The 25,675-nt window shown below is 35.5% G+C and overlaps 1 protein-coding gene across 3 annotated transcripts in view; it reads left to right on the top strand.

Moving 5' to 3' along the window:
• LOC141513992 (leucine-rich repeat-containing protein 37A2-like) overlaps positions 1-25,675 on the top strand; it is a 62,644-nt gene that overhangs the window by 12,651 nt on the left and 24,318 nt on the right. For 2 of the 3 annotated variants that reach the window (XM_074224383.1, XM_074224381.1), the window contains 4 exons: positions 6,096-6,167; positions 6,742-6,822; positions 18,447-18,518; positions 19,991-20,065. In XM_074224383.1, the coding sequence (XP_074080484.1) occupies positions 6,096-6,167; positions 6,742-6,822; positions 18,447-18,518; positions 19,991-20,065 (300 nt within the window). The remainder of the gene's footprint in view (positions 1-6,095; positions 6,168-6,741; positions 6,823-18,446; positions 18,519-19,990; positions 20,066-25,675) is intronic. The other variant, XM_074224382.1, reaches the window with a different exon arrangement.

Below are 25,675 nucleotides of genomic sequence, written 5' to 3'. Positions count from 1 at the left end.
GTCACTAACAAATGTTCTTTGGGGAATTTCAAACTCACCTTGACCTATCTCAAATATGAATAGCTTTAGTTAATGAGTCCACCAAGTTCAAGTTCCTTTATAGATTGTAAGGGTACTTTCTTCAAAAATCTCATGGAATTATCAGAATATGATAATAATTTGAGATCCTCTGTGATGGATAACATTATTGTCTTAATTATTTATCTTCAATATCACCTGTGCCCAGAGATTTTTGAGTTCCAATGGAATAGGGCCATAAGGAATGGCTATTGTCATTATTATTAGAGCCTGAAAAAAGAATTATCTTTTTTCCCCATGCTGGTTCTAGACATTTTAGCCTCTAGAGGACTAGTGCTGCATTTTTTTTTCACCAGTGCATCCTATATTTATGGCTACCTAATCTACAACTATAGCAGAAGATGGGGCTGCTTCTAATGAAGGTGTTCTTGTATCTTACTTCTATGGCTTACACTCTCTTGGTCCTTTTCCTCTCTAAGAAAAAAAGTTTTATCCACTTTTCTCTCTCTTACCAATCATTTATGGTGGGGAAGCTAGGTAGTACAAATGAATAGAGTGCCTGGCCTGGAGTCAGGCAGAATCTGGCTTCAGATATTTATTAGCTGCATGATCTTGGGCAAATCACTTCATCTGTAAAATGGGTTGAAGAAGGAAGTGACTGACTAGAAAACCCCAAAGTGGGTCACGAAGGGTCAGACAAAACTGAAACAGTCGAACAACAATAAATTCTCAATAATCTTCTGCCTTAAAATCTGCATCTTCAGGGTTTGTTGTCATTATTTTTTGCCCTTTATTTTCAAAAAGGACCAATGACATCACAAGGTGAAGCCTTGACTCAAGAATGAATGTTATTTAAGTGAAGCAGAGCTGTACAAAGTCATCAGCCTCACTCATCTTCCAGAGTCTTTGTCCAGTGGTAAAACAAAAGTCTAGATCCCTTGCTTTGCTTCCACGGTCCACACTGGAGCAGTAGAGGCTGAGTCCTCCTTTGCATACATGTCATTTGATTTTGGAGTAAATTACTGATTCAAGATCAGTGCTGTAAAGAACATTAATTTTTACTGTGATGTAGACATTCAGGCAAGTACACTCACGCATCTGTTACCACTTTGTATGACTTATTCAGCTTCCTCAGGCAGTAGAGTAACTCTTCAAATGAGTCTATAATCAAAAATCCACTCAGACTCTAAAGTCAGGATTCTCTCCTTGACAAGAAATAATAGAATAGATAAATGTAGTCTTGTGTGTTCTCACTACCACCATATTGTATCTCTAGGTTTGAAGACCCACTTGTCATATGGTTTCAGATTTTGTGGTCTTAAGAGACCCTGCACCAAAAATAGAGATTTTCTAATCTGCTTTTTTTCTAACTTCTGGTGCTTGGCAATGCAGTAATCAATCAGTCAATCAACATTTAGTAAACAACTACTATATACCAGACTCTGTGCTAAATACTGGAAATGAGAAGAGAGACCAAACAGTCTTTGCCCTCAAGGAGCTTGTAATCTAATATATATGATGCCTGATTAATTTGAATATTACATTATTATTCTCTTGGGATATGATTTCTGTAATAAGAATTAATGAAAAAATAAACTGAAAAGCATTTATTAAGCTCTTGTACAAAGCACTGTGCTAAGTGCTGGAATACAAACAGAAAAATAAGACAAGTCCGACTTGCTTTCAGGGAACTCACATCCCAATAAAAGATTCTTGACTTGGCCCTGTATTCAGACAGATCTCACTTTACTATTACACAAATTCAACTTTACTTAAAGAATTCTAAAAGAAATCCACATTCCCAAAAAACACCTATGGTAAATCCACTGTTTGGTACAGTGCTCTCTGTTTCTGCTCCAGTCCTTTGACTTAGCAGCCCTCCTCTAACCCCCTCAGGAAAAATAAATAAAATCCTTTCAAGTGAAAGCAGAAGCAGAATGGACATACTGAGACCACAGCTGGATCAGGGGCTTGTCTTAAAACCTTGCCTACTGCTCCACCCACCTGCTCCAGGGTCTGTCTTCTGTCAGTCCTGAGCTTCCCTATGGAAGGAAATGGAATAGTGTATTTTTCTGTCCTTGCCACACACACACACACCTCTCTTCCCACCTGTCATTAATCTTTCTATGTACCAGTGGGGCCTTCCTGTACCTCCTCCTTCGCCCATCCCTTCTCCATTCTTGCTGGGCCCCTATCTGCTAGGGCTTATGTAAAAGGTTTACAGTATAATCCATTTACTTAAAGCTAGTTGTAACTCAATGACATATAGGGAAAATGTCTTTCTCTTAGTTACTCATGGCTCTCTGTGAGCATGCCTTCTTTTTTCATAAGAGTTTCTACTTTTTAAACTGCTGTTCCTCTAGTATCTTCCAGGTACTGTCTCCTGTAAGATAATTTGAATGATCAAATTTGCATACAATACTTCCTGAGAGATGTTCTCTGGCTTAATTTTTTTAGCAATCCTCCAAAGTCTTTTATATTTTTTTTAATGTTTTATGTAATCAAACTTATGGTCTATCTCTACACCTAATATCAAGAGACCTCTGTGCATTTCAGTACCAACTAGACCAAAATACTTTTCAACCAATTCAGCATCCATATTTTTAAAAGATTATTCCATGTTTAAAATATATAAAAATGGGGGCGGCTAGGTGGCATAGTGGATAAAGCACTGGCCTTGGAGTCAGGAGTACCTGGGTTCAAATCTGGTCTCAGACACTTAATATTTACCTAGCTGTGTGGCCTTGGGCAAGCCACTTAACCCCATTTGCCTTGCAAAAATCTAAATATATATATATATATATATATATATATATATATATATATATATATGAGTAATGTTCTTAAATCATAATCTTGATATCACAATAAACAAAGTTGTTACACTCCAGATCTGCCTATCTCTTCTATTATACTCTCTGGAATCCCTGCTCTATCATTAACATTTCCTTTTGCTTTTTTAAATTTAGCTTTTAATTAATAAAAAATGTTTTCTCTCTTATCCACTTCTCTACCCTTTAAAACTAAGAAAAACTAATTCCTACATTATGTTGAAACTCCCAAATATAACCATTGTTTGTTCCCATTTACAGGGTTTTTTTTTTTCCTTTTAGGCAGATTTAAAGGGAATGTGCCCCACATGCAGCAGAATCATCCTGGTCTTGTCATTTTTGACTGGCTTTTGCCTCTTAAATTAGTTAAGTCTAGGGATACATATATTGTTCCTGGTTCATAGGGGAGCCAGAATCCAAAGATCAGGTACCCAGGTTGACTCTACCTATAGGCTTCTTCCCCAAGATTGTAGGAACCAGCAATATGAGGGTTAAGTCTTCTGGCTTTTCTCTCCTATATATGTTCAAAAATGTACCTAAAAAGCCAAGTCTAAAGAGGATAGCTAGAGTATACTTGAGTTTCCTCTTTCCAAAGTAATATACATCATACAGGTATATTACGTAATAATGAACTCAATACACTACCTATGAGATCAGATTTTCCTTTATGCAATAGAACTTCTGTTCTTGTTTGTTGCATGAATTTTGTGCATTTTTTAAAATAATGGGTCTTTTTTTCCTTTTTTATGATCTTTGAATTTAAGTAAATCTCAACTGCTATTTTCTTCATGAAGCTAATCTCTATTTTGTGGATGTACACATGCAACTTTCTTTCTCCCTTTCTTTTCAGTTTAAAGCTCTTATTTATTTATATATTTATTTATCTGTTTGTTTATTTATTTGTTTGTTTCTTTGTTTAGTTAAGGCTATGGGGTTTAGTGACTTACCTAAGGTCACACAACTAGGCAGTTATTAAGTATCTGAGGCTGGATTCGAACTCAGGTCCTATTCATTCCAGGGCCAGTGTTCTATTCTTTGTGCCACCTAGCTGCCTTTAAAGTTCTTTTGACAGATATAAAAGTCATGAAGAAACTATATTCTTGCTTCCCTTCATTTGCCGTGCTCTCTTCCCAGAAGACAGTCCTTGCTATATTTGAAGCTATTCTCTAGAAATTCTCAATTAAGAAGACAGTCTTCTTAATTAACTTTCTTGAAAATTACAGAGAATGAGAAAGATATAAAAATTTTCAAGTAAAGAGAGAAAATGGAGTCTTCCAAATATAAACTACTGAGCTTGATTTCAATTCTTGGCAAAATTCTTGAATGTGCTATAAAAGGGATAGTTAATGAACAGCTAGAACACAACTATACAAAGAGGCAGCATAACTTCATCAAGAATAGTTCATGTCAGACTAACCTTTTTAATTTTCCTTCTTTTTTTTTACAAAAAAGCAGTATCACTAAAATGATAAATAAGTACGGTTATAGATAAAATTTACCTAGATTTTAGTAAAGCTTATGATAAGATCTCATGCTATGCTTGAAGGAAAAGTTTTCTATGCAATAGTAAAATTAGGGTGATTCAGAATATTCAGAATAAAATATTAGTTTAAGAATTAACTTCATAAATTCAAGAGGAAGGCAAATAGAAATTTGCCTGAAAATATCCTGATTTGGTTTTAGTATGCTAAAAGCTTAATATGAGTCAACAGTATGAAATGACAGGCAGGAAAGCTAATAATATCTTGTTTGTCCTTCATTTTCTAAAAGGACCAAAGACATCACAAGAGTGATGTACTAACATTTAATAAGTTAGATTTAAGTGAGACAGACCTTGGCAAGGTTGTTAGCCTTACTTTCTGCTCCAGAAACATTGATATCTAATAGCAGGACAAAAGTCAAGATGTCTGGTAACAGCCAAGGATGCAGTAGATGAATTTGGCCCTCCTAAATGAAGGTCATTTCCCAGACCTCACTTTAAATTTGATACAATATCTTAGATTGTTTTCAGATAGATAAAGCATTCTAGAATGAATAGATAATAGGCCTACTATATACTAACATGGTCACATCAGGAGTATTATATTCAATTCTAGGCACTACATTTTAGAAAGAACATTGATAACCTGGAAAGTATTCAGAAAAGGCCAACCAGGGGTGGCTAAGTGGCGCAGTGGATAAAGCACCGGCCCTGGAATCAGGAGTACCTGGGTTCAAATCCAGCCTCAGACACTTAATAATTACCTAGCTGTGTAGCCTTGGGCAAGCCACTTAACCCCATTTGCCTTGCAAAAAAAAAAACCCTAAAAAAAAAAAAGAGCAACCAGAATGCTGGTGAAGGAATTAAAGGTGTTTATACTAAATAAGAAAAGACTTAGGGGGAACATAATAACTATCTTAAAGTTTTTGAAGGTGTCAGGTACAAAAGATAATAGTTTTATTCTATTTTGGCCCCAGAGGGGACGAAATCAGAAATTCTGGGCAGAAGGTCCAAAGAGGAAAATTTAAATTTGATGTTAGGAAAAATTTTCTAACTTTTATAGTTAGCCAAAAGTGGAATTTGTTATCTTGAAAGGACATAAATTTTGAACTCTGGAAGTCTTCTCACCATTTGTTGAATATTTTGTAATTATTTTTCAAGGATAACTTTGACCAGATGGAACACAGAGTTCCATTCCAACTCTGAAATTCTATGATTCTTTCTGAAAAATACCATCAATAGTTGGAAAAGTAACACTTTTCCACTTTATTTTTCCTGATAATCATACCTATACCTGGACATATAGAGCTAAAACAAAAGAGAAACTGATGGTACAATAACCTACCTGGGTGTTTCTCTTTAAGGGCAATAAATCAAATTTGAATATTTGGATAAAAGTTCTTTCACTCATATAATTTGATAACTGGAAAGATACTTCAAGATGTGATTTGGTTCATTCTCCTAGGTTCATGTAATTACCATCAATATCAGTTAAAATCTTTGTAAATCTTGTTGATGATATCCAAAGAGATAAAAAAGGAGGAAAGGGAGTCAGAATTATTAGCCTTGGAAGAATAAACTATAACAATTATGAAATCATTGGATGAAAGTTATTTATTAACTAACAAGATAATATTTTAAACAATATAATGCATTCATTTAAATTAGATATCTAACAAAAATAGCTAATCAATTGAAGCAGTAACTTAATCTTTGCTACTGAAAGTTGTTAGAGCTTGAATTTGTTTTCCTTTTAATTTTTATAGGGATTTATCCTACAATAAAATCCATGTTATTGAGAGAAATGCTTTTGAACCATTACCTTTTTTGCAGTTTTTGTAAGTTACAAATATTTATTTTATGTTGAAATTGTTTCCATAAAATTTGATTCTAGAATATTTGCTATTCATTTTAAAAGAGAATGGAAATAAAGGAGATAGAAAACTGGTAGACTATAGAAAAAAATTATAGTAAAAATGAATAATAAAAAATGTAGACTGCAGAAATTACATTAGAAAAGCAAAGATCAATAATTATTTAGTTAATGGTTTAATTCATTCAACAAGCACTTAATAAGTATCCACTGTATTCCAGGTACCCTTGAGCTTATCCAGCCCAACCCACCCCTTTCCCTTATTTCAGAGGTGAGAAAATATGATCCTAAAGAGATTGCAATCTACTTCAGGGTCTGCCTGGTAGAGTAAAATGAATTTACCAAGGAAGTGAAATGATGTATCCTAGATTATTTTAAGCAAATAATACCCTATACAATGACATGTACCTAATGAATGCTAATTAGATATCAATCAACTAAATTTATGTTATGGGTAATAAATAAATGTTTTATTATATTCACATATAAATTAGGATACCAATAAATGCACTAAAAGAAGCTATTTCTCTTTTTTATAGAAACCTTGGTTTCAATTTACTCAAAAAACTCAGTTATGGAACATTTCAAGCTTGGCATGGAATGCAGTTTTTTCAGAAGTTGTAAGTGTAATAAAATAGATGTTTAAAAATTATTAGATTTTTGTGCTTTCATTGGTTAGTTATATGTTAGCCCCAATAAGAACGTTGGGAGGTAGACTGTACATTTTACAGATGAGGAAACTAAGGTACAAAGAGGCTATTAGACCTGTCTAGTTCATAAATTTAATTCTTCGATGATATAAAACATTAATACCTGCCTTACCTCAGGACAAGTCTTTGGAATTAATGAACCAATACTCCCTTGTTTGTTACAGCATTGTAGTAATGATCAAGTTTTGCTTTTTTTGACATATGTTTGGGGCATTTTAGAAGTTCAACTTCTAACTACATGATACTCGATGGGGTTGGAAAAAGTTGAGGTGGATTTCAGAGAGTCTGAACATTTTTGTATGGCATATTTTTGTATCTCATTATGTGGTCCAATACAAAATACAGAGCTATTTGTATGCAAAACTTGGTAAGTTTACACAAAATGCTTGACTAAAATGATGACCACATGCTATATATACCCTAATCATTTATCAAGATTCTGCTGCACTATGAAGAAAAATGAGTTTCTAAAAATAAAAAATAAAAACAGTTCTACATGGTGTGGTGGATTATATTTCACTGTTGTTGAGATACTACATCTTTTGCACACTATAAAGAAGGCATTGACCCTGCCTTCAAAACTTGCCTTACCATTACCCAATATCACAGATAATTATGAATTTTGATCATGGTCAACAATTGCACAGTAACAGGAGGGATACTCTACTGTATAGCTATTTTTTTGCCTTCACTTTATAAAGAATTTCTGAAATGGGAAAAGAGCAAATTTGCCAAACTGCAAATGGCAAAGATTAGAACTAGTTATGGTGGAAAGAAATAAATCTTGATTCTTGGCCTTATGGTCTAAAGAAAACCTAGCTAATATACAGATATCTGCAAAGAATTTTTCGGGGAGAGGGGGTTGCAAGGCAATGGGGTTAAATGACTTGCCCAAGGCTGCACAGTTAGGTAATTATTAAATGTCTGAGGCTGCATTTGACCACAGGTCCTCCTGACTCCAGGGCTGGTGCTCTATTCACTGCACCATCAAGCTTCCCCCAGGATAATCTTTAAAAATAAAATTTGACAGAGAGGTGATCCTTACTTTGCCTTGCAGCCAAAATAACAGACACAAATTTACCTCACATGGTTCCATTTACTATAGTGAAATGAGAAGTTTTATTGCATGTTTTTCCTCAGACAAACCTCCAAAGGAGGCCATATTGAGCCTAAATCTTTCATACAGATTAGCATCTTGAGAGATTTTTCTTGAAAGGTAGAAGGATGTGATCTTCTTAATATCTAAAAAGGGCAATAATCAGGCATTAAGTAATTATCACCCAGTAAGTATCATGAATACTGTTTTACCTGGCATGAGTAAATGGCAAATGCCATCTGAATAAGTTAGAATTATATAAACCAAAAGACCATCTTGTTAAGTATCTTATTAGGTGCCTGAAACCTAAATCAAATATGTCAAATATATAGGGTGTCCCAAAAAAAACTTAAACTCTAATATCTTAGTAAATTAGTAAAATATCATTTTTAATGGTATCTATCATCATACCACTTTACTCTAATTCAGTCAGGACTGAAATATAATATAGTAGTTGTTATTCCTTAGTACTCAAATGTACTTTTTCCTGATTGTGCTTCTCCTTCATTAACCTACACAGGCCCAGACTGATGACTTATTTTTTAATTTCGTAGTTAATGTTGTGGTATTTAGAAGACTGATCTTCATGGTCATTAAAAATGAAGTCTGATACTTTGAAAAGAGATACAAGCATAATAATTACTTGATTTTATGTAGTATTTTATAATTCTCAAATACTTTTCAAATTATTTATCACATTAATCCTGGAGATGACCCTGTGAGGCATATAGTAGAAGTATTATTTTTTTCCATTTTTCTAATGCAAAACCATTTCCCATGAAGTTCTCTATACATTCCTTTGTTCAATTTTCCCATTTTTCTAATGAGCCAATTTTGAGGACTCAGAAAAATTAAGGTGTATACTCATGGTAATAGAGGTCAGAGCTGGAGCTTTAATGCATTCTTTCTGATTTTATTTACCATTCTTTACACTAACTATCTTGCCTTGCAAATGGACAAGTTCCAAGGTATTTTCTATGGCATCCTAATCCCTAATCACTGAAAGAGAGAAAATTGAAAACATTCTCATTTAATTCTTTGCCTTTCCCTATTAAAAATCACCAGTCTTATAGTTTTAGATAGTTTGCAAAAGTGATCTTTTACTCTTATTGATCTCTTCTTGTCCTCCTAATTCTCTGATGATGATGATGTAGATTGTGTGTGTGTGTGTGTATGAGGGGACTTGCAGACTTCTTCATAGTACATATACAAGAAAGATAGCTTTGGACTGCAACTACTATTCAAGAAGCCCAATGATTGTGATTGTCCCTTAACCTCAGTCAGTCTTAAAGTAACAGCTAAAAGATTGCCCCTGTCTTCTCTACCTCTGATTGCCAGGTCACAGACTGACTTGCCTGCTACTGTTTTTCCATAACTATGTTAGGTAATACTTCTAATATTTTTTAAATTTTATTTATTTAAGGCAATGGGGTTAAGTGACTTACCCAAGGTCACACAGCTAAGTAAGTATTAAGTGTCTGAGATCAGATTTGAACTAGGTCCTCCTGACTCCAGGGTTGGTGCTCTATCCACTGCACCACTTAGCTGCCCCAATCTCACAGTATTTTCAAATATTTTGCAACATTTTATCACCTTGCTCATTTGATATTACTTGAGACTATGTCTCTAGAATCTAGATTGATATTTCATTTTACAAAGTCATGAACCAGATATCAAATGATTTTAATTTATTATTTTTGCCAAACTGAGCTGTATTCATATTGATACACCAACCCTAGTGCAATCTTTCTGATGTCAATTTCCTTTTGGATAGCAGTAGAAACACATAAGGTGTTAAAAGTAATTTTACTTTACATTTAAAGTAATAAGATCACTTTTTGTTATGTAATGGAATCCTAGCAGTTTATGCATATATACAGTAAAACATATACATTACAAATGAATGACCAAGATCTAATTAATCCCTGTTATAATGTAATTAAATACCTTATTTTGTTTCATTTATAATGACTTGGAAGGCTGAATGTTGCCAATATTTGGTGATTATTCTAGGTAACTAAAATCTGCTTACATTTATTTAGGAAAGATTCACATTTTTTTCTTCAACTGTACTTCATTCTTTAACTTCTTTAACAAAGCAGCTTTGAAAAAAAGTCATTGTAGTCTTTTGTAGACTTTCCCTTGACCTTCATATTTAATTCAACTTTTTTTATTTGTTAACATTTTGTTTTCCAATTATATGCAATAGTAATATGTACCTATCATTTTTTGTAAGGTTTTGAATTTTACAGTTTTTCCCCTACCCTCTCTTCCCTCCCCCACCACAGAAGGCTGTCTGACATTGTTTCCATGCTATACATTGATGTAAATTGAATGTGTTACAAGAGTAAACATAAGAGTAAGCATAACCCTCCCCGCCCCAAGAAGATGAGAAACCTCAAGAATAAAGAGAGAGAAAAAAAATTTACTTAAATCTGTGTTCAGATTCCAATGGCTCTGTTTCTGGGGTGAGTTGCTTTCTTTATCCTAAGTCCACCAGAGAAGTATTTTTCCCCACAGTTGCTATTACTGGCAGTACCTCCACTCTATTTCTTCCCACTCTCATTTATTCTATTCTCTCTCTCTTCTTTCATCCTGGCCCTGTCTAAAAGTGTGTTGAATCTGAGTTCCCTCTCCCTCGATCTTCCCTTTCTTCTATCACCTATTCCCCCCTTCCCTCCCCCCATTCCCCCTTATCCTGTCCCTTTCTTCTTATTTTTCTCCAGGGTAAGATAGATTTCCTCACCCTGTTAAGTGTGTATGTTATTTTCTCTCTGAGCCATTTCTGATGAGAATGAAGGCTCATTCATTCTCCCTTGCCTTCCCCCTTTCTACTCCATTGAAAAAGCTTCTTCTTGACTCTCATGTGAAATTTCTTATCTTCTTCTTCATCTCCTTTTCCTTCCTCCCAGTACTTTCCTTTATCATCCATTGCATCCATCTTTTTACTATATTATACCATTATATTCTGCTCCTTCCTATGTCCTGTCTACATATGCTTCTTCTAACAGCTTTTATAAATGAGAAAGTTCATATGAGTTATCAATATCTTCTTCCCCTGTAGGAATACAAACAATTCAATATGATTAAGTTCATCATAGTTAGTCCTTCTCTTCCACGCCCTCTATGGTTCACCAGAGTCCTGTACTTGGAGATCAAACTTTTTGTTCAGCTCTGGTTGTTTCAATAGGAAAGTTTGAAAGTCCCTGTTTCATTGAAAGTCCATCTTTTTCCTTGAAAGGATGTTCAGTTTTGCTGGGTAGTTGATTCTTGGTTGTAAACCAAGATCTTTTGCCTTCTGGAATAGCATATTCCAATCCCTATGAGCCCTTAATGTAGATGCTGCTAGATCCTGTGTAATCCTGACTATGGAGCCTCAGTAGTTGAATTGTTTGTTTTTGGCAGCTTTTAGAATTTTCTCTTTGATTTGGGAGTTTGGGAATTTGGCTATAATATTCCTGGAAGTTTTCTTTTGGAATCTCAGGAGGTGACCAGTGAATTCTCCCGATTTCTATTTTACCCTCTGCTTCTAGGATCTCAGGGCAATTTTGCTGTATTATTTCTTAAAAAATGAAGTCTAGGCTCTTCTCCTGATTGTGGCCTTCAGATAGCCCAATAATTTTTAAATTATGCCTTATGGATCTGTTTTCAAGGTTAGTTATTTTTCCAATGAGATATTTCACATTTTCTTCTAATTTTTGGCTTTTTTGGAAGAGTTTTATTTCTTCCTGATTTCTTGCAAAGTCATCAGCTTCCTTTAGTTTCATTCTGCATTTAAAGGAGTTATTTTTTTCAGAGAGCTTTTTTATCTCCTTTTCCAGCTGGCCAATTCTGCTTTTCAAGGCATTCTTCTCCTCATTTGCCTTTTGTTTTGCTTTTTTTTCTATTAGGCCTAAACTGGTTTTTAACACTATTTTCTTCAGTATTTTTTTTTGTATATCTTTCACCAAGCTGTTGATTTGGTTTTTGTGATTTTTTTGCCTTGTCCTCATTTCTCCTCCCAATTTTTTCTCCATCTCCCTTAATTGCTTTTCAAAGTTTTTTTTTGAGCTCATCCATAGTTGGAGCCCATTTTCTATTTCTCTTGGAGGTTTTGGATATGGAAGCTTTGATTTTGTCATCATCTGAGTATGTGTTTTGATCTTCCATGGGACTAAAGTAATTCTCCATGGTCAGATTCTTCTTTTTCTGTTGTTTACTCATTTCCTCAGCCCAAGATAACACTTCCAAGACTTTGGGTATTTTGGAGGGGACACCCCACTGGGACCTTTATTCCTCCAAGGTCTTATACTTTCTTGCCTGTGCTTTGATATGTAGATGGACCCTGTACTTCCCTCTGCCCTGGAGCTATAAGGAGGATCCTGCTATCTTAGTTTGGAAGCCCAAACTGCAACCTGGATCTGAGTGTAGGCTAGCAGCAGAGTCCTACTCCGAGGGAGAGCAGAGAAATCTCTGCAGTCTTCCCTGACCATTTACCATCTTTGGGGGTGCAGGCTGCTTTCTCCAGATTCTCACAGCAGATTCTGCAGCCTGTGATCCTTACTCCACACTCATTCTGATGTAGCAGAGTTCTCTCACTGCCCCTTCAAGCTGTTGCCAGTGATCTCTGGGCTGAGCTGGGCTGGGTTGCACTATGGCCTTGGCTTTTTTCTAACCCCTGGTCCTGGTGCAATACACCTTTCCCATGGAACCTAAGTTATCTTGGACTGGGAAAATGTATCACTCAGTCTTTCTGTGGGTTCTGCCCCTCTAAATTTTGGCTAGAGTCATCATTTGTTGGTTTTTGGAGTTGGGGGGAAAGGAGTTCCTCGGGAAATGCTGCCTTCATGCTGCCATCTTGGCTCCACCCCCCCAATTCAACTTTCAAGACTTAGTTTTGGGGTAGCTAGGTGGCGCAGTATGGCTAGAGCACCTGCCCTGGAGTCAGTAGTACCTGAGTTCAAATCCAGCCTTAGACACTTAATAATTGCCTAACTGTGTGGCCTTGGGCAAGCCACTTAACCCTAAAAATCCTTAAAAAAAAAAAAAGACTGTTTTATCAGTCAGAATAATGAACTTGTTGGTCTTTCTGAATTTGTGATAACTCCAAGCACAATTTGAAAAGATAAGCCCAAAATTTTTATTAAGGTGTTGCAAGTCATTTCTCATGAAGTTCTCTATACATTCCTTTGAAATGCCACTGGCATTTCAGCTTTTTTGTGAGCTTTTCTTTACCCTTATGTTATTTGGATACTTAATAAACTATTTTTTCACCTGGAACAAAGATCCCTGGAGATGTTTTGAGTACAATCACAAGTAGCCCACAGCCATTAGAATTCAAAGCCATGTGATCATTGTACATTCCAAGTTTCTGTTCACTGGTCAGTGGAACCACCTAAAAATAAATAAATAAATAAATAATCAATTTGTTTCAACAAGAAGACTTTGCCATTCTTTCCTGGAATTGATTAAAATGGAGGATAAACATTACAGATTCAGTAAACTCTTTTTCTGAGAAAGGGTATTCAACAATGCAGTCATATCTTAGAATGTTATCTTTTCTGAGAAGTTATATTCTTTTGTACCTCTGTAGATTAAAAAAAGGGAAAAGGTAATTTCTTCTGTTACTTTCGGACATACTTGAGTTATGTTGAGATCATTCTGACTCTTTCTTTGACCACCTGTCTCCAATTTTTCCTGCCCCTAAGATGTTAGTATAGATAGTTTTGGGGTTTGTCCTATTAAAATTGATTTTTCACTACCTGCTTTGGACATTTTTTCAGCTCAAGCTGTCAGAATTTAAATATATGCAGGACAATGGTGACCTGCTTCAGTCCTCAATTCTTTTCTGTCTCCTCAGTTAATAGAGAGGAAACGTAGCCCATCTGTCTGGACCTGTGTAGAAGGATTTGGAGAAAAAAAAAATAGCAGGTAAGAAATGTTCCCTTATTTTGTGAGCTATCTCACTTAATTGCCCCCCCCACATTCAGTAGAAGGCATAAAAGAAAATAAAAATTGTCCCAGGCTAAAAAAGTTAAAAAGAATTTAGGAAAGAATTTCTTCATCAGGAATCATCTGGAGCATCCTTCTGTGTTTGGATTAAAATGTATGATACATGTCACTCTCACACAGATACAGTTGGGGTCTAATAGAGCACAAAACTGATCTGTGTGACTTGGTTAAGTCACTTGACTTCTTTAGACCTCAGTTTCCTCATCGGTAAAATGAGGGGATCAGTACAGATGTTGTCTAAAATTCTTGCTAGCTCTAAAAATCCATTTTTCTATGACCTAAACCTACCACTAACTAGCTATTGGTTTCAAGATGGTGGTAGAATTAAGAGTCCATACTGCCAGGGGATAGTTCCAGTGTAGGCAGCTCAAACTCCCTTTTGCCTTTCTTTAAATCTTGGCAAAGGGGGGATATACAAAGGTCACATATGAAAACATAAGGAAGTATGGAGTTCTGTTTCTTGATTTTTGTTTTTTATTTTTGCTAAATTATTCAAACAATTAGCTTTAGGTATAATGAACGGTATTTTTTTAAATTCAATTTTGTTTTCAGTTCCTAATTTTCTCCCTCCTTCTTCTCCCTTTACCACCCATTAATAAAGCAAGAAAAGCAAAATTCATATTTATGGTCATGCAAAGCAAATTCCATTATTAGTCATACCAAAAAAATAAGAAACAGTGCTTTAATCTGCACTCGAGTCTATTGACTCTATTGCTTATTTTAATCATGAGTCATTTTGAAATTGTAGATTGTCATTATATTATCTTAGTTCCTGTCTTTCAAAATTGGTTATTCTTACAATATTGTTGTTGTTATATAAAGTAACCTCCTGGTTATGTTCATTTCACTTTGTATTAGCTCATACAAGTCTTCCCCAAAACCATTCCCTTCATCATTTCTTAAAGCACTATAGCATTCCATCACATAACCACAGTTGTTTAGCCATTCCCTAATTGATGAATGTCTCCTCAGATTCTAGTTCTTTGCCATCACAAAAAGAACTACTATATATATATTTTTAATATATTGGTCTTTTCCCTCTTTGAGCTTTTTGGGGGATAGACCTATTGCTGAGTCAAAGAATATGCACAGTTTCATAACTTTTTGAGCACAGTTCCAAATTGCTTTACAGAATGGTTGGACACCAGCAATGCATTAGAGTACTTATTCACAACAATGCATTAGTGTTATACACACACACACACACACACACACACACACACACGAGCATGTATCCAATATTTGTCATCTTCCTTAATCTAGCCAATCTACTAAGGGTAAGGTAATATTTGGTAAATGTAGTTATAAAGGTAAATTAATTTCCTAGATGTTGGATTGCCTCAACTCTAATTCTTACCCTTTCAGACTTTCTTGGGCAACTATTCCCAAGGTAGGAATAGATCAAAAAACATCTTCTGTATCCTCATTTGTCCTTGACTATTCCCTTCCCGAATAGCTCTCCCAGAGGGAAAAGTGACTTCTTTGTAGCTGATCTTAGGCTCCTCTATGGGCATAACCCATGTGATAACCCATTCTTTTATCCATTCTATCTCTCATACCCAAAGCAGTCTACTTTACACATTCTCAAATTCAAGCCCAAATCCTAGAGCCTATTATATTGATGAAAGCCTAGGTTAAAAAAATCATCAAATTTGTTGATCAAATATATAAAGAATGCTAAATTGGAGCAATTGTTAATTATTAACTCTGGACTACAGAATAGTTTTAACAAACTGAAAAAGTCTTACCCAAAAGGAATGAATTTGACCAGGAAAAAAAGTGCAAGATGTTACAATTGGAAATCCAACTCAATAACAATGCAGGAGAGATCCTGCTGCATCTGGAGTATGAAGATCTGGATTCAGAACTCAGCTTCTGTCCCATGCCAACCTGTTTAATCTCCCTGAACTTTGGTTTCCTCATCTTTAAAATGAGGAGGTTGGACCAAATGATCTCTCAGGTCCCTTTAAGTCTATGATCCTTTAATATCAATATAAATAGTTAAGAAAGAAGGATGTGCTGGCAGAATAGGGTAGACAGAAGATGAAGTACTCCAAAGTAATAGTGTAAAGAAGAGTAAGAAACAGATCTTGAAGCCTGAGGTGGAAGTGGTTATAAGGAAGGACCAAGATGATGAGAGAAAACTGGGTTAACTAAAAAGAAATCTTGAAGGACTGGCTGCCAATAAAATCTCCTTTAGAACAGAAACTTCTTTGACAAAGATATGGAAAGATAAGGTAGCATTACAAAATCAAGAATTCAGATTTTCAAAGTATAATGAGAAGCAAAAATAGCTCTTTCTGCATCTTTGGATGATTGTACTTAGGAAAGGCAAAGTAGGTGGATAGAAACATTACAAGAAATGCCCCACTTCCCACCCCTCTCATTCACATGCTTTAACTAAGGACAAGTAGCTTTACCTATGTGTTTCCAGTTTAATCCCCAAGTGATTAATTAGCACTCTGTATGCTTATAGGACTATAGTAATCCTTAAATCTATAAATGACCATGGATAAAAATTTAATAATGGGAGATAATTTGGGGAAAGAAAAATTAAGGCAGCAAAGGAAATTGATCATAGGATACCCTAAATAGGTGAGTGAAAGACTTTATGAAAACCAGTTAATTCTCCATGATAGTATTCTCATAATTAATGCTACTATCTAAACTCCATTGTTATAATATTTTCCAGAATAAAATTTATAATGCTTTTTGCTTCTTGAATAATGCCAAAGGCAGGATTTTGTTTTCTTTTTTTCTTTTTTTAAATTCATTTGTTTATTTATTTTTAACTTAATATTCTCATTTTATACAAATAATTTTTTTACATTAATAAAATATTCTTGTTTAAGAGTAAATGAAATACCCCCTCCCCCCCATAAATATAGATTTGCTTGAGCAATAAAGTAAAGGGGAGAGAAAAAAATTAAAATTACAAAAAAATAATAGTAATAATTGTAGGTATGGCCAGGTGGCACAATGGATGGAGCACCAGCCCTGGAGCCATGAGTACCCGAGCCCAAGCCCACATCTGGCCCCATACACCCAACAATCACCCAGCCTGTTTTCTTTTTTTTTTTAAGGAAATAAAACCCCCAGACTTTAAAGAGTTTATAGTCCCCTGTGGGGCAGTTAGTTGGCACACTGGCCTTGGAATAAAGAGGACAGGAGTTCAAATCCAGTCTGAGATACTTGATATTTAACTAGTTGTGTGATCTTGGACAAGTCACTTAATCCTGATTACCTCGTATCCAGGGCAATCTCCACACGGTCCTGATTCATACCTGGCCACTGAACCCAAATGGCTCTGGAGGAGAAAGTGAAGCTGGTGACTTAACACAGCACTCCATCATGACATGTGCTTCTCATGGCATTACTTCCCTGATGTACTCTTCTTTGAAAATGAAAGAAAAAATATTTTAGTCTTGTAGTTAATCAATGGATAATAGTAAAATTCTTTGAAGATAAAAAGAAATGTATCTCTGTGCTTTGAAAGAAAAATAATATATATTTTTCCAGCTGGGCTGCCAGCAAGGTATTTTTCCAGTGTAGCACCTGAGACTCACTCTCATCTCTTTTTTTTTTTCTTTTCTAAAATGGACCTCTCTTGTTCACTTCAGTATCTTGGCTACAAGATTCCCTAGCTTGAGATTCTGAGCCCCTAACAACAACAACCTACGCAGAACAATGAGCAAAGACATACCCAGTACCTATTAACTTAAAGTTTATCTTTACTTTGGGCTTCCTTGTTACTGAACAATGGGTCTCTGTGGGTAATTATATTCTAGTTCATAGTTAATATTCCAAATATCTTCTGATTTTACTCTCTGAAGTCTCAGGTTTTTTTGTCTGTTATTATCCAGGTAATGACTATTTGCCAAAAAAATTCTGAGTCATTGACTTTCATCTTTCTTCTTTTTTTTTTCAATTTTGGGATTCAGGGTTCCCTAATTTTCAACTTTAAATTTCTCCTTGTAGATTATTGGGCAAGGAAAATTGAACAAAGCTAAACCATGGAGTAAGGTCTTAGATTCTTGTGCCAGCCTAAATCTGTTTATGGCTTTTCATATGTAGTGACAAATAGTAAAATCTGAAAAGGCTTTGAGTTTAATTACTCATATAATTTTCTATAATCTTATTTTTCCCCATATGGAGTCCCATCTTCTTCATAGCCTTTAATTGTTGCCCTTATCCTTTGTTTTCTTCTGTCTCTTTTCTTCTTTTTCTCTCCTATTTCTCTTCCACATCTTCTAAAGACTAAGATGAGTCCTAGAAATCAAAAACGTTGAAAAGAACAAAAAAAAGCAACTGTGAGATTTCTTATGAGTAGAGCACATTCGGACAGCTATGATGGAGCTGTACTGCTCCTTCCCCAAATGGGCCTAATTAATCTATGACTATATTAATATTGAAATTATTCATTTTAGTTTCATTTTGTTTTTTTCAGAATTCTTCATAATAATCCTTTGTCAGACATCGAAGATAGTTTTTTTTTCCAATTGCCGTCATTGAAATATTTGTAAGTATTGAATAGGCCATAACTCTTGAGTCACTTTGGCCTTGGATTCCACAATTCTTTACTTTATAAAAGAACCAAAACTAATTCAGCATGAACATAAGCTAAAAATTCAATTTTAGCTAGGTGTTCAATAATACTCTTAATAAAGATTATTAGCAAATATTTTAATAAAAACAAATAAAGAGTGACTTTTATGAAGAACACAGTTATAAGTCAACATTCATTTATTAGTCACTCATCTGCAAGGCACTATGCTAATCACTGTGGAAAGATAAAAGTGAATTAGTTTCCTGCTGTTAAGTAATTGAATAAATACGAGACAACCTGACTTATAGGTGAATATAAATCAAATATAAGGAAATGCTATGGAAGTATTGAGGAAGGAGAACATGAGCAGCTGAACCTCACAGGCCTCATAGAAGCTTATGAAGATGTGGCAGTAAAGAGGGTGACTAGGTAGTGCAGTGGATAGAGCACTGGCCCTGGAGTCAGGAATACCAGACACTTAATAATTATCTAGCTGTGTGGCCTTGGGCAAGCCACTTAACCCCATTGCCTTGCAAAAAAAAAAAAAAAACTTAAAAAAAATGTGGCAGTAAGAGAAATGCCAGATATGGGGGAAAGCTGTCCAAAGGCATTGAGAAGGAAGTATGTACAGGCTAGAGTCTAGAGTATGTAGAAGGGAGTAATTTGTAACACGTGTAGGAGAAGAGGATGGGGCCAGGTTATGAAGCAGGCTTTAAATGTTGAACAGACAAGTTTATCTTTGATGCTGGAAGTACAAGGGAGCGCCTGGTGTTTAGTGGGGCCATCACATATATGGTTATGTGAAGGATGGATAAGAGAGTAGAAATACTTAAGGCAGGAGACTATTGAAATAGTCCAGGCAAGAAGTGATGAGGATTTGAACTTGAGTAGTGGCTATGTGAGTGGAGAGAAGAGGAAATATGGAGTGATATGGAAAATTCAATGGAATTGAGGGAGTGGGAGAAGATAAAGATGGCACTGAGGGTGCAAACATCAGCAATTGGAAGGGTGGCCATGAAGAAAGCAATGCTAAAGAATATAGAGAGGCAAAGGAAACCAAGTGGATGGAGAAACTTTAATTATAATGGGGATAGGGTTTAGATTGTAAAAATACCACTCATCAAGGAAAAGAGGAAAATGATAAGCAATAAGAAATTGAAGGTTTTTGCACATTGTTTTAATTATGTACAGGCTATTAATATGCAATTTCAAGGTAAAGTTACAAATATTTATAAATTTTTAAATTTAAAATTATTTTGGTTAATTTCTATGACTTCAGTACAGCCTACAGGTTATATCTAGGAATATCTTTTAGAGAAAATAAACTTTTGAAGCTGCTTTTTTTATAAAATGTTAGTGGCTGATATAGAGACATTCTCTTAAGTATCTTGCAAAAAAATACAGAATTTCCATTATTTGGATTCATAGTTTTGTTTTTCTTCTAGGGATATAGGAAGAACAAAAGTATCACTTATCGCCATTGAGAATATTCTGATGATGTCCCTCAGATTACAAACACTGTAAGTATTATGTGAATTTTCAGTCAGTTTATTATTCAGTTTATTTTCAGTCAGACATTTCTTTAAAATATTTTATAAGGACCCTTTTATGACAGAGTCTGTTACAGATTTGGATATATTATGTAGTAAATTGTGACCAAAAGAAGTAACTAAAGTTAGTAGAAATTTGATAGGAAAGAGTAAGCCCTTATAGAAGATAAGACTAATGCCTTGTCTTTCAAAACAGTAGTATCTATTTAGGATTCTGTCCTGAACAACCATAGAATCTAATTCAGGATATTTACAAAATGACAGTCATTTATTAGAATCAGAAACCTTTACCTATCTGTGTGGCCTTGGGCAAGCCACTTAACCCCATTGTGGGGCAAAAAATAAAAAAATAAAATAGAATAGAATCAGAAACCTTTAGAGCTGAGAAATGGTGTCTAATTTAATTGTCTAAGATCATAAAACAAACCTCAAGACTGCCATAAGAAATTTTTAAAACAATTCTGTGCCTTCAGGGATATATTTTCCCAATAACTTCTTGTTTAGACCTTATTTAACAAATTTTGAGTCTTTAGGGGCGGCTAGGTGGCACAGTGGCACCGGCCCTGGAATCAGGAGTACCTGGGTTCAAATCCTGTCTCAGATACTTAATAATTACCTAGCTGTGTGGCCTTGGGCAAGCCACTTAACCCCATTTGCCTTGCAAAAACCTAAAAAAAAAATCACTATAGCCTAAGACCCCCCAATTAGGATAATTCCTAATCTTCAGTCATAGATTTAGATCTCGATCCTATTTAAATTATGTGATTTTTCTAATTAACCCCTCATTTCCACTGTTTTCCTCTTCTCAGCATATATCAGTCAACACACAGCCAGTTTCCCACCTCAGGACAGCTTCAGTGGACTCAGGGGACTCTAGGCTTGGGGGTGCACCCAGCACTGTAGCTGCCTGGGAAGCTAGCGCCAGAACCAGCTGACAGTTCAGTCCTGTTGCTGCCAATTTTTTAAGATTTAGAGATTGAAGAGATTTAAGGCCACTGAAAAAGTGAAGGAATCCGCAGCTCTCTGGGATGTTAAAACTGCTCAGGATTTTGTTATGGCAAAATACTGTTACAAGATACCTTGGCCAAAATTAGTAAGAAAAGTAGTAAGCACCCTGAGGACAGGCCAGGTGAAGTCTGAGAGAGAAAAAGAGCAGACAGTCATGAGGTTTGGTTCGGTGAGGCCTACAGTGCTCCATGTGCACCAAGGAAGAGCCAGAGAAAGCCCCATTCTTCTGGATGGGAGCCTGGAAGAAGCAAGAGAGCCTGAAGGGGTGGCACTTCATGTTATGTACCCCTCTATGGTAGGCTGGACAGAGAGTGGTTCTTGGGGAGTGGTAGACCAGGTGGCAAGCAACATACTTGCTCTTACTGTCCCAAGGTGCTGAATCTCCAAGTTCAATATGTCATTTCCTGTCAGTCCAGCAAGGTTAAGTGAAAGGGAAAGTGGGGGGCAAGATAGGCAGGATACAATCAACAGGGTCAGTTAACATCCTAAGAGCAGGGAACCTCCATTCAGTTAACACAATTTAACTACATCTAAGATCACAGATTCTGTTCCTATCTACTACATTCATAATTCTCTATATCATTTCCCTGCATCACTATCAATTTCATATAATGCAAATTATATAAAATAAGAACTGTGTATATATAGATATGTAAAAACATTGTACATCATTAATCTGATTTTGGTTTTTGTTTAAGTAAAAAGTTTTAAGAAACTTAAAAAAAAGCATAAAAACTTAGAAGTAAAATTCCTACCACTCTCCAACAAAGGGGAAAAAATAATAGGGACAGGGTTGTTACACACCACAGTTTGAGAGCTTCTAGAGGAAGAAACAATTCTGTCACATTTTTTATTAGGTGTAGTAGCTCAGGAATAGAAGTTCCTATCCAACCCTTTGTTAGTCCCCAGTCCAAAGATTCCCTATTGTATTGATGTTGCATCCTAGTTTCTCTGACAGCTCTATAACAGGCTTCCACTTACCAGTGGTAAATTTAGGTGGTGTGCTGTGCCTATAACCTTTTAAAACATGTAGGCACAAGTGAAATCCATCCTCCTGCTCAAAGTTAATCTGTTTCAGGGTTGGCAGGGGATAACTGTCCTTCTCACCTACAAATTCTAGAATGACTATCAGATCTCAAGGTTTGAGCTCTGTTATAGATATAATAAGATAGTAATAATTCACTTACATTTCATTATTTTTTATTCTCTCTCTCTCTCTCTCTCTCTCTCTCTCTCTCCCTCTCTCCCTCTCTCTCTCTCCCCCTCCCTCTCTCTCTTTGGTGAGGCAATGGGGGTAAGTGACTTGCCCAAGATTGCATAGCTAATTAAGTATCAGTTGTCTGAGTTTGGATTTGAACTACATCCTCCTGACTCCAGGTTGATGCTTTATCCATTGTGCCACCTAGCTACCCTATATTGTTTATTACTGAAATTCTGTCCACAGAGAAAGCATGTATGTAGGAGAGAGTTGGGGAAATAAAACCATTGTAGGCTATGAGCAATTTGAATCATACAAAGAAAAGGCAATGTTTATGTGAAACTTACTTAGAAGGATGAAGAGAGGTGGATTTCTTTACTTTGGAGTAAAGCTTCCCTAAACTGTCAGGAAAGTCAAACTAGGATAGGAGAATGGTGAAACCTGAGGTTGTCTGGTCTCAAATAATTGCCTCAATAGCTTTACATCAATGTTTGGAGCATTATGATGGCAGTTGCAGGCAGTATTAAGCAGAGGACTTCTTAGCAAGTCCATTCAGTGCCCAAGGATAAAAGAAAACAAAGATAAAAAGATAAAAAGCAGATTTGATTTTTTAAAAGTAAGTTAACCTAAAATAATAAACTATGTGAAAAGAAAACCTATATATTATAGTTATAAAACATATAGACCTAACTAAGCAAGAAAGGAAATATGTAAACACAATAAGATACTCAAAGATATAAACACAGGAAATTCAAAGAGTTTGTTGTCAAACCACAGGAACAATTGATGTTATATGAAACAGTTAAAAAGAATGTATATAAAAAAGAAGGACACTAGATTACTTACGGTTTATTCTGTACAAGAATAGTTTTAACTGCCTAAAAATATCTGTAAGTATATATATGGAGTATGCACTGCAGTTTCTTTGGTTTCCAGGTAAAGTTGAATTGCTCAACTACTCTTTTCTTTATGCTATAGTTCATGGAAGGAAAGAAATACATGTGCTCAAAAGTTTTTTAGTAGAGCTTTTTAAAAATAACTGTCTATAGAACAAGAGCTAGGTGGCACAATTGATAGAGCACTGACCCTATAGTTTTGAGGACCTGAGCTCAAATCCATCCTCTGACACTTGAAACTTAGTAATTGTATGACCTTGATTAAGTCACCTAACCATATTGTCTTGCAAAAACAGCAACAATACTTAAGTGAAACAGTGATTTTAGACTTCATGAACAAAAGAATCGTCTGTTGGTTGATAATATTTTCTAGTATTTAAAGAGACTCTCAGAGGAATTATTGAGTATGTTTATATATTGCTATAGTAAATTTCGTAAGGTGTTCTGACTTATTATTTCTATTCTGTTATATTATGTTGGGTAATATTAGTATTCCAAATATAAAATGTTAATAAGCTAATTATTATTACTTTTTAGAGCCAAGTTTTCCCTTCAAGATCACACATTTATCTCTATTTAATGTAAGAATTGAAGAAATGAGATTCCCTATATTTATATTTTCATGTAACAGATTTCAAGAATTGCATTTAACAAATAAGTTAAAAGTTGCTTTAAATTTTATTTTTAATATTCTATAGTTTTAGATTACTTAATAACGTTTAAAAAAGAAAATAAAGGCATCATAGTATGAGAAGTGCTTAGATTTAGGACAAGAAAACTTATTAACTGTGTGACCTTGGGAAAGTCACTTAAATTCCCAGGCCTTAGTTTCTTCATCTATATAATAAGAGAGTTGAATTATATTATCTTTGAGTAATATAACACCTTATGGTTTGAATCTTTACTCTACTGCTTGTTAACTGTGTATCAATGGTCAGTTTGTTAAATTCTCTGGCCCTTAATTTGTCATCTATAAAATGATGACCCTTCCATCTTTAAATGTATATGAATTTAAAATGATACCTTAGACAACAACACTTGAGAACCAAATTATAAAAAAATTAGATTTGATATGTTCTGCTTGGAAAGAAATAGTTAAGATGTATAGATCTTGATTGTGGAAAGATAACTAAAACTAAAATCTCTACCCTAAATCCCCACTTTTCTCCCCCCCCCCCGCCCCCTCCCCCCCAACCAAGCTATACCTCTGAGTCTTAGAACTGCATCGTTCTAGAAAGAGAAAGAAAAAAAAATCACATCTAGACTCCCTAACTCAATTGAGATTCACAGAGATAGCTCAGCAGTCCAGCTGCGACCCTGTGCTAGAGAAACTAGGTAGGGTAAGTCCTGAACTGAGCCAGGGCAATCCCTGAACTCTTCAATCAGATAGTAGTTCTCTTTAGCTAACCTTTTGCTGAAGCCTGGCCAAAGCATTCAGGGTGAGTTCAGTATGATTCTCCTTGCCTGAGCCAAATATCCCCAGAGCTCTGCCAGAGCCTCCTCTAAGCCAATAATGTAGTGTCCCAGATAGAACAAGAGTGGTACTAGTGGCCAAAGTCCAGCTATAGGAAAAAGATTCTAAGTACAGTGTGACTATGAGGTACCCCACTAAGCCTGAGGAAAAGAACCCAACTCCTAGTTAGGGCCAGATTTATCTTCCAGCAGTCAGTTGGGGTGGGGACTAAAGACTGGAGAATCAGGAATGAACCATTGTGGGAGGAGCCTGAGACAACTCAGATCCAGTCTCCAGGGAAACCAACATTAAAAGTAGAGAAAGTCAGGAAATGAGTAACAGGCAAAAATAAGTCTGAAATTACCAAAGAACAGAAAGAAGAAAATTCAAGGACCTTGAGGATAAACAGATAAGCCAAAAGAGAAGATATTAATAGAAGGGAATATAGTCTCCAGATAAAAAAAAAATTCAAGTATCTATGAATAAATAATTTAAGTCAAAGGAGGATGAATTAATATGGGATGAGGCAAATGAATGACCCTGTCAATTGCTTGAGAGATATATAATTCTGACATTTCTAAATTGTGACTCCCGCCTCTGTGTCTTATCACATTTCTCTTTACATTCTTCATAATGTGACCATGAAGTCAGCAGGGACTTGAATTCAAATTTGACACTTACCAGCTGTTATGACTTTGGGCAAGTCACTTAACCCTGATTGCCTCAAATCCAGGTCTGTCTCCAGTCTTCCTGATTCATCTCTGGCCATTCCAACCAGATTGCTCTGAAGCAGAAAGTGAGGCAGATGACTCAACACAGCACCCCCTCACTCAAATCCAGTTCATGTGCTTGTCATAGTATCACCTCCCTGATATTATGCTCTTTTTCAAAACAGAAGGGCAGACATCATCATCATCATCATCATCATACTATTCTAGTTACACTTAACTGGCTTAAGCTACACTTAATTTCTCCCACATTCAAGGTCAAAAACTAGCTCCATACCTCACTCTCCTTTTCCGACA

The sequence above is a fragment of the Macrotis lagotis genome, chromosome 2 (genome assembly GCF_037893015.1).
Source record: "Macrotis lagotis isolate mMagLag1 chromosome 2, bilby.v1.9.chrom.fasta, whole genome shotgun sequence".
Lineage (NCBI taxonomy): Eukaryota > Metazoa > Chordata > Mammalia > Peramelemorphia > Peramelidae > Macrotis > Macrotis lagotis.
The sequence above is the reverse complement of the archived record's forward strand: the minus strand, read 5'-3'. Positions and strand labels throughout refer to the sequence as shown.